Here is a 13,685-nt window from a genome sequence, read left to right on the forward strand (position 1 = left end):
TTGCCCTCCGGCCGAAAATGGTAACAGAGGAGCAAAGTACCGTGGGGAATGCAGTAGTCCTTCTCTTCTGAGCACCAGGTACATTCACTACATGATGTTATGATGTGGAGTACCAATAACCGAAAATCATAAAACCATGACAATAGGCTGGTTATATTTGTCACAGATACAGCATTTCAGAAAGTCTCATTTTCTCTGTCATGTAAAAGAAGTTATAGAGGAATATATAACAAGCAGTAACACCTTATACTTCCCTTCTTGTTTTCTACTCCTGTCAAGCCTCATGCTAAAATAGTCTGATTTATATCTCTGTGATAGTCACTTTGCTGATATACCTCATAGTACGTATTTTTTTACAAGCTTTTCAGTAGGGAAAACTAGAGTTGCTATTAGTTCTGATGAACAAAATGAGAAACAACTTATTTCAAGAAGAATATAGCAATACATTCTTTTTAGCAGTATTACAGCATTATGAGACGTAGCCCCTCACCAAGGTCTCAGCCAGAGGCTCATCCTCCCTCCTTGACACACAATGAACAGAACAAGTGCTGCTACTTTCTTCAGAAAAAAAGATTGTGAAATGTGCTCTTGAAATACATTTCCAGAACATTTCTCAGTACATCTCCAGGCTCATACAAGGACAAAACTGTTTACATTCTATTAATTGCAGACGCAATTGCAAAAAATGTGCGGAAGGACAATATTCTGAGCTGCAAGCAGCCAACAATTCTTGCTGAATTCCTGTGAGCCAGAACTTCACAATCACTTTTTAAATACGTAATCTCTGGTCATGATGAAAGAACTGAGGCTTAAATAATTGAATTTTTAAAATTAGTGCCACATAAACAGAGACTGGTCATTTATCATGGTGACCAGCTATCTTTCAGAAAATTTATGTAGAAAGATTGATGTGAAGTTCCAGCTGATGCCCTAATTTGGCAGTAGTAGAAGAACTTAAAAATCCTTCATCATTCATCATTTTTCTAAAAAACAAATCTCCTTTCACCAAAGGGCCTCCTACCATTATAGTGTAGAGGGGAACTTTCTCTTACGCTCAGAATTGAAAAACTCTTTGAACTTTGTGAAAAGACAAAATATTTTAAATTGAAGAAAGAGAATTAATGAAAATGACTTTCCATCTGATGGTGATCTTTATCTACTGATACCGACTTCTTACGAAATCTGGGAAAAATAAGAGAAATTTATAGCATTACGTTGATAATTGTATTTCTGGGTATATATATCCATAAACTTCTACTTTTTTTTTCCTTTTTGCTAGTTTTTGCTGTAAAATTGTTTAAAAATAACATTAGAAAGAAAGTAGAAGGCCCTGAGTTTTTATTCAATAACACCTTCTTTGTCTATCATATTACTCATGCTGGACAATGGAAAGCATCTGAAAAATGCTGAGTTTGTAACTCTGAAATGCAAACAATTAAAAATGACATAAACAACTGTGAATCTCTGACGCATACTAAAACAGTTACAATGACACTTCCTGATCACACCTATCACAGGAAATGATTGTCCAGAAAGATAACAGAAAAAATTTAAAATACGTACTGTACAATAAATGAGTTCAAAAGAAAAAAGATCAATCTTTTTTTGGTGTTGCTAAACACTTACTATGACCAGCACCTACAGATGATTCTCATTTTTCATGAATTACAATATCTCTTCATAATGAAATGCAAACAGTGCTTCCAAGAGATATATAATAATCATAATCTACAATTTTTGTCTGCTGCAAATAGTATAAAACAAGGTTGACCTTTTACTCTGCATGCAATAGAGCTTGCTGAGGGTATTTTTACCTACTACATTACCGTGACAAGTGAACTGCTTAGGTAATGTCTACAATGAGAAGTCTATACATCTCTGTCCTTTCCTTTAACTAATAAACCAAACACAAACTCTGATCAGCTCCATAACTCTCTTGGTTTCCCCATAATGTTCAACTGTCCAAATATGACCCTAATTCAGCAGCATTATTATTAGCTTTATGGAGGCTCTACGAAAAAATATTAGCAAATAGACAATTGATTCTTGAAGCCTTAGGACAATATTTTTGAACACATCACTGAAAAAGATTTGTTTAGCCTGTTCCCGAAGGTCCGAATTATACCCACGTATAAAGTGTTATCCGGACCAAGTTTTCTTTGGCATATTTAAAATCCATTGATGAAACAGGAATGACAAAAAGTTAAGAAGTCTTTCTAGACAATATTCCGAATGTCCATGTAAAAATTTTCAGGACAATCTTGTCTACAAGTTAGTCACTTCTGCATCAGCATTCACAGTACCTAAACCAGTTGAAGTAAATTATGTATTTCAGGTATCTCCGTGCAGCCTGAAAAAGCAGATTGCGAAACAGAAAAATGTCCATTGGATACTGCATCAATACTGTCCATTATCTGAAAGTAAGTATAAATTACATGTGTTAACTTCAATCATTTTTAATCAGTGGCTATTACCTGTTAGGAAACAAGATGAAATCTCTGCATCCAAGGGGAGGGGAAAATTAAGCTCAAGTATGTGGACATAAATGGACAGTGGAAGAGGAGGCTCCAGCATGCTATACAGGAGCTTCAGTACTGAATAGGAAATAGGCTCTTTAAGGTCATGCCTACACACTAGTTTCAGACAGTCAGGAATTAACATTGCCATTTACTGAACTGGCAGGAGATGTGGCAACTTTTGACCAGAAGCCAATGTAAAGATGCAAAAAAATCTTACAACACTAATGCAAACTCAGCCTTCAAAATGACTATTGCTTTTTCTTTGTTCAGCCGTGTTGTGATACAGTGAAGGAACTAAATGCTTTGTAAAAATGACTTTTATTTAACAAAGATATTCCTAGAGAAAGGCAAAAATCCAAATATTCCCTCACTTACCTCAGATATAGACATTGTACAAAAAAAGTGTGGAAAATGACTTCTTCTTTATTAATGACTTATATATACATAGTCTCAGAGCTAAAGTATAATTCTTTTCCCTGATATTCGTCTTCCCAAATTTCCAAAAATTATTTTCCTATGATTAGAGAGAAATAATGAAAACTAAAAATAATCTGTAAAGCTTTGGGTGAGATGAGGAGGAAATGGAGTTTAACGCATATTGAAAAGTTTGTATACTACACAGCTCTTTTTTTCTGCTCGATATCTGAATTTCTTCTCTGAGACTTGCAGTTTTGAAAGTAGTCAGTGCTCCCAATCTGATTTTGTATGTCTGTCATCTAATTCTGCAGTTTTGCTCACAGGGTAGAGAGAACACCTAATGCACTAAAATTGTCAAAGGTAAGGAAAAAATAATCCCTGCTGTTCTATGTGATAATCACAATATTCAAGAGCTGAGACTAACACATGATGTTCCACTGGGGAAGATATACCATAGTTATCAGTAACATCTTACTGATAATAAACAACAAGCTTCTCCAACTTCTCCATTACCACATTTTGCTGAAACACAACAAAACTCTTCCATAGCAAAACTGATGAGGATAAATGGTAAAAAAAAAAAAAATAAGTGCAAGCAAATTTTACTATATTCTTTCCCTATTCCATCTAGGTAAACAAGATTGTTTGGACTCATCAACACTCAAATATCTTTTGGTTTACCAGATGAAAAGGAAACTGGTCAGTGAATCAAAAAATATCAAAATGATGTCTGGATTTTCATACATTTGGAGGAAGAGATCGTTATCTAATAAAATCTGTATCATTTACTTATTCAGTGAAAGCCTACAGCCATACAGAAGGCAAAAACTTTGGTTTTGATTACAAAAAGTAAGCACAGAAAAAAAAAATAAAAACAAACTCTCTGTAATACACATTTCATATTAACAAACACACAGGAAACTATTTGGAGTTTATTGCTATAAGGAAGCAATTTATGAAAAGTGACTGCCAGTGGAAAAAAGCCCATGAAATAAAAAATCACAGCCACCAGAAAATAATAAAAAGTGCCTGTGAGTCCCCACTGGATTACAAGCTCACCATTAGAAGTATTGTTCTCAGCTTATTTATATTCCTAGGCATTAACAGTATTATTATTTTCCCTCATTTCGTTCAGAACTTTAAGGCTCCAAGTCTACAATCAATAGAGTGTAGGCACTGAGTTTCCCATTCACAGACATATGACTTGATCCAAAGCCCACTGTCAGCTGGCAGTATTGCTACTTCCTTCAGTGGGTTTAAAAATGGTGTCTGAGGTCAGCATGATACTCTTCCTATTCTGTCAGAAATTCCACTGAAGCAGTGCAGCATGCATATCCACATAATTACGTACATCTTATTCCTGAAATTGAATTCTCTGAGCTTTGTAAAACAGAAATAGAATACATACTAGACACTGGTTACAGTAATGTTCGGAACTACTCTAACATAATGCACTGCTTGGTTTTTAAATTTTTCTATCACTAGAACTGAAGTTGTTTACAAATGTCTGAAAAAATGACTGACAAAGCTCTTATCTTTCAGCACTAATTCTTCCATTACGCATCTAAAGTAATAAGAACTAATAAGCTTCTCACACTCACTTCAGGCAATGCACTTGGGCATATACTTGAGAAGTAAAAATAGACTTGTATGTATATTTAATTTTTTTCAATTTCTTTTAAAATTAAAAATATTAATAAATTACATCAAGACATGATAACATCTTTAAACCACAAATGAAAGGGAATTTTTTTCATCATTGCTGCATTTACCTAGAGCTTCAATCACAGGCTACTAGAGAAGACAATAAAATTAAATCATAAATAAAAACTATTTTTCCTGTTAAAAGAAAAAAGAAAAAAACTGAATATACAAACACTTCTATCAAGAATAGTTTCAGAAAAATCTTGAACCAATGATACACTCCCAAATTAAGACATCTGCCAACTGCTTACAGAGATTAGCAAGTTCACAAATCATACTGTACCAGTGGTACGGAGAATATCACTCTCTCTTTTCCTGTGTAGTGGTTGGTTTTTCATTTAATAAACTGCTTAACTGTTTCTGTGCACATGAGAGAAGTTCCAAGCTACACAGATTTCTCTGACGAATAACTTGATCAAGCTGTTGAAATAAGGAAAGAGAGAAAGAATAAGAGAACCTAGAAATAAATGTTAGGGTTTAATTAGTAAAAATTCAAGCATACTAACAAAAATTCAAAACTCATATTCAGCAACCATCCAAAAAAAGAAATTTTAATACACACAGTTTAGTAACAACTTTTAAACAATTACTTTTTTCCAACATAAAATGTACGTAGATCACTTTGAAAGTAATGTCTTCTTTTTATTTCCATGGAAACTACAACAGACAGCATGAGCATATAACACTATTTGATACAGGAAATTCTCAGCTACAAAACACTATTTTTCTACACATTCACCAACATTAACTATGCATTTTTGCCAGTGACAAACAAGAACCTGCATGCTGCACTCAGAAAAACCTGCACTAGCAGGATGTGCCCCACATTCGCTGTTGTCACTGCTGAAATGCACCACCTACTGTCTCACTGTGCTTACATCCACTATTTGGTCTCCAGAAACATTCAACAAGCATCAATGAATGTCAAAGGGTGCAATTTTTTTCTGCACAGAGGAATTCAGTGAAATACCTTTGCTTCATATGCACTTCTTTGTCAGATACCATTTTGTCAGACACCCCTTTGCTGTCATCTGTCACACGGCAACAAAATTAATGGAATATTGGCTGGTAAGGTTCAGCCTCTACCGTCATACTACCAACATCTGCCTCTGATATTGTGGGCCAACATAATAAAATAGGAGGCATAACTTTCAGAGCAGCCCTCTTACTTAAATAACAGTTGCTACTGACAAGAAATGGAAAGATTTGGAAACACTAAATCAAACTCTAAAGAATCCCTATCTATGCAAAAGACAGTCAAGAACAAAGAACAACATGGACACACTGCTGCTGTGATGGTGGATGAAAGGTATTTTGGTGGATGGTGGATTTGAAAAGTATCTTGATTCTTTACTCCAAAATATAAAGAACATTTTGTATGGAGAAACTTGATGTTTTTGTGCTTCTGACTTGTATTTCTCTGGGGAATGGGTAGATACAGTCCAATTCATATAAAATCATAAGAGCTTAGCATGAAGCTGATTTTCAGTGGTTTTCCTTTTACGGCATATTGCATCATCTTGACTCTCTTATTAAGAGAGTCCTTCACTGAGCTTTGATCAAGAGCTTTGGCTAAACTCTCTTTTCTTTTCTTGCAACTTTTCCTTGCAGATTCTGCTTTAAAGAGATTATACTTTAAAGTAGCTTGCCAAACGTGTTCTGATATTGTGTTGTTAACTGTATCAAGGCAGCAATCTCCAGTTGTATGCTGTTAAGTTTATTTCACTCACAACTAAGTAAATGCTCAATGTGTGCAGCTATTGGCTGCAATATGAACAACACTGAATTTGTTCAGGCTTGAGATAGACTTTATGTTTCATGAATTAATAACAAATTTGAGGAGTTTTGTTGAGGCTCAAGTGGCTAGCTGGAAGTCTCCCTTTGTAAGTAAAATTTATTGCTTGTTAAAAGTTTATGTAAATTCAGTAACATAAAAGTTCAGAACTCACCTCTTAAGCTTTACCTTGAATGGTACATTTTAAAATTCTTCCTTGCTAAAGTAGTTGACTAAACACTCTGAAAAGACTTAGGATTTTCACATGACGAAAAAAAAAAAACAACAGTGAAATGATATTGGCTTTGAAAATAGTATGTTCAGAAGGAGAGCATTCTCATTAACAGAGAAGTTGACTTGGAAATAGAAAAAAATCCAGTGAAGCTTCATTATATAATAGATTGTTTAATGAAGTGTTTGGAACAGCCAATTTTTTTGAAGAGTGCCTCAACATTATTGTGTTGCTCCTTGCATAACAAATCATTAAATGAGAAGGCTTTTTAAACCTTGTCTTTCTTAACAGTTGTCCCTTTGTATTTATAGGTCCTGTTCACTTCATGGAATGATCTCATTACTTAAACAAACATTAATGGACATCCAGTAGATTCAAAGTGAATGTGACTCATATACAAATGTAATCAGTATGAACAGCATATTAGGGATGGAGTATTCATATAACCAAATCAAGTTAACTGTTTTAATTCTGTAGATACTGAAAAATGTACTGCATTGCATCTACCACAAGAGAGGAGATTTTCTACATCACACCGTCACTGTTTCTAGTATTAATAAATGTTTTTAATTCCATCATATGAAATGTATCCAGTTCAATGTTCCCAATTCTCTAGGTTGTGTCCTAGAAGCAGAACTTTATTAAAACAGTTTTAATGTTCGTGGCATTAAAGCCTTCCCCGAACTTCATTAGATTGATATATTCAACACTATATTTTTAGTTCTTTACAGTTTTTTAAATTAAAAACCAGCAACCAAACAAACAACAAAACAACAGTAAAACTCAAGAACCAGAATTTGGCTGTTCTCATATATTCCCATACTGAACCCACGGCTAGACAAATGATTTGGACAACTCCATAGGGTCTGTTACCACTTCTGAAAATCCCACAATCATTGAGAGTCATTCGTTTGCCAAAAATAAAAAACCTTTGGTCCATTTTCAAGGTCTAAGTGTGATTCTACCATCCTTCTGGTCAATGATGATTGGATGGGACTCTGAGACTTCCTTGTGGGGTCTCACCTCAGTCATATTCTTAGACTACCCATATGATGTGCCTTTGGGCCAAACAATGTGACTGAAGAGTGGCATAGGCCTCATGTCACTGGAAGTAAAAATTTGGGAAATAAAACTAAAGGCTCATACACAGCTGTGAAGAACACTGCCACCATGTGACTGCTTTCATTCCAGATTGCTCTATTTTACTTTATATCAATCCATCTTGTCCTGCATCACTTCATGAACCCATATCTCTAATCAAAGCTAAGAATTATTCTTGGCACCACATTTTCTTAGCTTTTATCATAAAATTTTTCAATTTTTCTGCAAAATGAAATGAAAATCTACATGGCTGACAGCTCTAGTGAAATACATTGCTTCTTACACAAATAGCTGAGCATTCACATCCTTCATATTTTCTCTTTCTAGTATAACTACCCACAAATACAGATATTTTCATGGCATAAGTTCTTAGCTTTCTCCACTATTTTCCAAACATCTAAAAATTTCAAATGGCTAGAGAAGAAATGCAGTCAGAACTCTTTAAGTATTTACTATATATCAGAATTATATTATCCATTACTAGTAAATGACAAAATATTTTACAGAAAATTCAAATTTAGGTTTAGGAATGAAGTTATAAGGATGAAATTATGATCTAATCATAGTAAAGATACATTTTGTTACTAACCTCACAGTAGCTTGAAGTTCATCCAGAAAAGTAAAGAAAGCAAAATTGTTACACATTGGTCCTTCACTTTTCCCTGTTGTGTAAATATTAAGGTGTTTACAAGAATATTTTTCAAAACTATTTATCAGATGATATCATTTTCTGTAGCAAACAGATTTCTAGCTGTAGAAAATGGTAGGTACATTTCTAAAAATGTATACTGAACAATTTATCAGTACTTCAAATGATAATCTGATGATTAATGTAGCCAAATGCAATTCCACTCACTCTTCTGTCTCTGCAATTCTAAAAGGATTAAAAGTTGCAGTCTTCTTTTTTATCTACAATGACCAGAGACTAAAAGTGAATGAAGATATTGAGTACAGTTGTTACTTTTTAACTGGAATTTTTCAGTTGATCACAATTACGTGATCACACAACTTTTGACTCTTGCTAATTTCTTAAGTTCACGCAAAATAATGATACAAAGTATTGAGTATGTCAAGAAATCATTTTAATACATTCATATACGTGTTTTTATTTATCCATAGAAGAGAATAAAAAACTTCAAATCCTGAAAAGTACCCTTGTCACTCAAAAGTCCATCAAAAGACAGGAAATTTCAAATGTAAAATCAATAGTTTACGGAATTGAAAACACTGAGATTGATGTGTAGGAGAATGTGTTCTGAAGATTGAGCTTAGCAGGTCTAGATTAGTGGAGCTGATATAAAGGCTTTCCACTTATTTAGTGCTTACAAGTAGCTGCTTGTTGAATAGAATTCAATTCCAAGTTAATTCCTTTAAATTCAATACTGATTAGCCATATGCAATTATTTATAGACACCATTATGGCATCATTATACACATATTTGCCAAGTGACTAGTAATATGAGCAATCCTACATATTTCAGCATCTTCTTGTCCTCCAAGTAATATTCAGTAGAAAAAAGACATTTCAACACCGTATGTGAAAGTAATCAAGATTTTGTTGCATTTGTTGCAAGTTTATCTTCTTTTACTTAATCTTGTTTTTTTTTCTACATATTTTCATTTCTATAATTCTGTTTTAACTGAGTTCCTCCATACTTTGAGGAGTATCTCCATGGAGGACACAATATTAGTGAAATGTGTTCATGATGAAAACTGCTTCTCCAAATTATTTACATACTTAAGAATGAAGGACTAGAGGAAAAAAATTCTTCAAGGCCCACTACAATCAGGAACATAATTGAATGGCTCCTTCTACACAGTTGATATAATATTAAAAGTACACTGGGTTGTTCATGGAGCGGTTACTGTAGATGTAAAACAACTTCTTGGTTGATGTCAAACATTGCTGTGATCAAATTAAAATTTAGGTATTTCTGTTCTAATTGTATGTAAATCTGTAATAACTTGTAAAATGTTCACTAAAACATCATATAACATCATTCTGCATTATGAAATAGAGACAGATAATGGTCTTTCTAAAGAATGAGCTGAACTTCAGTGCTAAGTGGATGAAATGACTGCATTTTAAATCTTAAATAAATTTTTACTGCAGTCACTTTTTATGAATAATATAATTCTTTCTGAAATATTATGAGTTTTCTTGTGTAATTAAAACCTCAGCTTTTGCAGAATTTTCCTGCCTCCATTCACAGTATGGAATAATCCATTCAAATGTACTACTGCAACTTAGTGCAAAATTCTTTGCATATACTGTACTGTATATTGGCTTACAAACTCAGCATTCAGCAGAATATTGCAGTGTAATTACAGACTCATAGATGTCTTCTCACAGTTTGATCTGTAGACATTCCTCTTTGAGGAAAAATGAAAAATGAGGGTACAGTTTTTGGTACAATTTTTATGAGGTATGTTTTGTGGGTTGTTTATTTTTTCACAACTAATCCATACATGAGCCACAGACATGATTCTGAAAAAATTCATAGCTACAGATATTCAGCAATGTGATCACATTTTCTAGTAAAACTATGGTTTCAGAAAGTTTTCACAGTGCACTAACATGAGCTTCTTGCCGTAGATTCAACAAAAGGCTTTAAAAATTTCCCAAGCACATTAAATATACCACATAAAAAATTACCTTGTGGAACCTGCAAATCTGTGAGTTGGATGAGGAAACAATGAACTAGTTCCTCTCATTCCTTTAATGGATGAGAAGGAAAACAGATCCATATGGCACATATGGGTAGCTGTCAACGGTTTACAGGCAGGTTCAGCCCGGTTTCGTGACTAATGGGGCAGGGGAACCCATGGACCCACGCCCTGGGAAAGGGAAAGGGGAAAGAGTAAGGAGATGGGCCTAAAAGCAAAACAGCAGCAATGATCTAAGGAGAAACAAACTAATTTACTAAATAAGATACTAGAATGCAAGATAACACAATATAATACAATATAATACAACATAATTGGAATTGAAGCTAATAAATCAAATAAAATGAGAGTGTCCAAACACCAAAAGGCCTTACTCTAATGCTGGCAGCAAGACAGCTAGGGAGACACTGCCGGAACAAGTGGGAGGGGAAGAGGAGAGCAAAAAAGGGACATCTTGTGATATTTGAACAGTTTTTATCTTTCCCTCTGAACGGAAAACGGTAACAGAACAGCAAACAGTCCCTTGGGAGATATAGTTCTTCTTCTCTTGTGAGAACCAGGAACCCAAAACTATCCATGACCCACTGAACTGGAGCATTAACTCTTTAACTCCCAGTGCACTACGTGGTGTTATGACCTGGAATACCAATAACCAAAAATCATAAAATCATGACAGTAGCACAGCTTATTTTAAAGTTAATCCCAGAACAGGACATTTTTGTCTGTTCATCTGTGAATTTCTACTATTGATAACACTTACTAAGTATACAATAAGAAGGTTCTTTACGGCTATAATTCAGTATCTGCTACTCATTAGAAAGCCATCAGTGTTCAAGACAATCTCTAGAAAGAGCGATGTCTGAAATGCAATAATAACTATATTACAATAAATAATGCTTCAACTTCTAAGCCTGAAGGAATTTATGCTCCAGACTTGATCAGTGAAACCATTAAAATAATCCCATTTGTTGGAGACATCTTTAAAACAGATTTGCCTAGTCTGCAGAAAGTCGTGAGAAAACACCCTGTCAACCCTCGCAGAATCTCCACTGTCTCCCAGCTGGACATAGGAATGTAAGAAAATGCCAACCTTCCTTCATATAAATAAAAGAAGGAAATTTACTTTATCAAGAAATGCATAAAGGAACTAAAAATCATTGCAACATCTGCTCAGACTACTGAAAAAAGGGCATTATCTGGAAGAACAAAAATAATAATGGAAATACTTATGTGTAGAAACACATAAGTTACAGTACTTAAGTATCTGGATATCTTATACAATGAAATGCCCTTGTATAACCTTAAAGACTGAGGTCCTGATGCCACAAACTTTCAGATGCCTGTAAAATTTTGAACACACTAGTGACTCTCCCAATATTAAAGTCACTCATGTGTTATGTGGACATGCACCTCAAAGATTTTTAAAGGTTTCCAAAAGAAAAGCTTCTGTAAAAGCTTGTTGAATTTGTAGAAAACAAGTGTCTTCCTTACAGCATAATATCTGATGCATGAAAATGCTCATTAAATACATGAACTATATAAAAAAGAAATCTTTATATAACTTTATATAAAAAAGAAATCTTACTTATCTATTTTTAAAGCAAAAATATACCCATATTGTCATATCTCACTGTTATTCTCTTGTTGAATTATTGAAGAGTAGCAGAAAAGCACAGATCAGTTTCGCTAATAAAATAACAAAACAATTAAATTTGGCACCTGTTTATTGTGTGAAAAATGCAGAGATTTAAATTAATGCAAAAGCATAACAAGGAGTTATTTTGAAGGTTGCTTTCAATTTTTTATAGACTTACAAGATGAGTAATGTTGGCTTATACTGGGCAGGTTTCAAATAAACCCAGACATCTGTCACACAGGACCAACTCTTATTCTCCTTTGGTCTCCCTATTTTCTTCTAATTGTGAAAACGGACAAAAAAAAGAAATTATTTGCAGTGGATACCAATCATCCTCCAGATATTTTTGTTATCCCTGTCAATATTCAGCACCTTAACTCAATTTGATAACTCTGTGAATGTTACTACAAGTATTTTACAAATACAGCTATGAGTGTGAATCTATGCTGTATCCACTCCTGAGCTACATTTGATTCTATCCAGCATGGAACTCAGCAGTGTCTGCAAAATCTCTGACAGAAGAATGGTTAGCATTTGGTTCTGCAAGTGTCTATATAGTTCCCGATACGTACAGTCCCTGCAAGACAGACACAAAGCAGAAGACTAATCAGAACGTAACTAGGGGCCATCTTCATCAGATCACCTCCGATATGGAAGAAGGAACTAGAAACGTACAATAGCACCTAAAATAATGGATACCTAAATTATTCAGACAGCTTTCTATCCAGGCTTGTCAGATCCTAGGTTCTATCGATGATAGTTTTCATAGAATCATAGAATGGTCTGGGTTGAAAAGGACCTAGTTAATCTAGTTTCAACCCCCCTGCTCAGTGCAGGGTCACCAACCACTAGACCAGGCTGCCCAGAGCCACGTCCAGCATGGCCTTGAATACCTCCAAGGACAGGGCATCCACAACCTCCTTGGGCAACTTGTTTCAGTGCGTCACCACCCTCTGAGTGAAAAACTTCCTCCTAATATCTAACCAACATCTCCTCTGTCTCAGTTTAAAACCATTCCCCCTTGTCTTATCGCCATCCACCCTCACGAATAATTGTTCCCCCTCCTGTTTCTATGCTCCCTTCAAGTATGGGAAGACTACAATGAGGTGTCCCCGGAGCCTTCTCTTCTCCAAACTAAACCAAAACTCCAATCTAAACCTCCTGTCTTAGTTTAAAACCATTCCCCTTTGTCCTATCACTATCAAACCATGTAAACCGTCATTCCCCCTCCTGTTTATATGCTCCCTTCAAATACTGGAAGGCCACAATGAAGTCTCCCCAGAGCGTTCTCTTCTCCAAACTAAACAAGCCCAGTTCCCTCAACCTTTCTTCATAGAAGAGGTGCTCCAGCCCTCTGATCATCTTAGAGGCCCTTCTCTGGACCTGTTCCAAGAGCTCCATGTCTTTCTTGTGCGGGGAGCCCCAGGCCTAGATGCAGTACTCCAGATGGGACCTCACAAGAGCCGAGTAGAGGGGGACAATCACCTTCCCCTCCCTGCTGGCCATCCTTTTTTTAATGCAGCCCAGGATATAGTTGGCCTTCCAGGCTGCAAGCCCACACTGCTGGCTCATGTCCAGCTTCTCGTCCACCAGGCCACCAAGTCCTTCTCCACAGGGCTGCTGTCAAGGAGTCCT

At 35.2% G+C, this 13,685-nt stretch overlaps 1 protein-coding gene across 1 annotated transcript in view; it reads right to left on the bottom strand.

Moving 5' to 3' along the window:
* Nucleotides 1–10,407: 10,407 nt before the first annotated feature.
* Nucleotides 10,408–13,685, bottom strand: part of LOC110390643 (coiled-coil domain-containing protein 91-like) — a 47,330-nt gene continuing 44,052 nt past the window's right edge. The window contains exon 3 of the mRNA XM_021382044.1: nt 10,408–10,585. Coding sequence (XP_021237719.1) covers nt 10,516–10,585 — 70 coding nt within the window. The 3' untranslated portion in view covers nt 10,408–10,515. The remainder of the gene's footprint in view (nt 10,586–13,685) is intronic.

The sequence above is a fragment of the Numida meleagris genome, unplaced genomic scaffold (genome assembly GCF_002078875.1).
Source record: "Numida meleagris isolate 19003 breed g44 Domestic line unplaced genomic scaffold, NumMel1.0 unplaced_Scaffold165, whole genome shotgun sequence".
In the NCBI taxonomy this organism is placed as follows: domain Eukaryota; kingdom Metazoa; phylum Chordata; class Aves; order Galliformes; family Numididae; genus Numida; species Numida meleagris.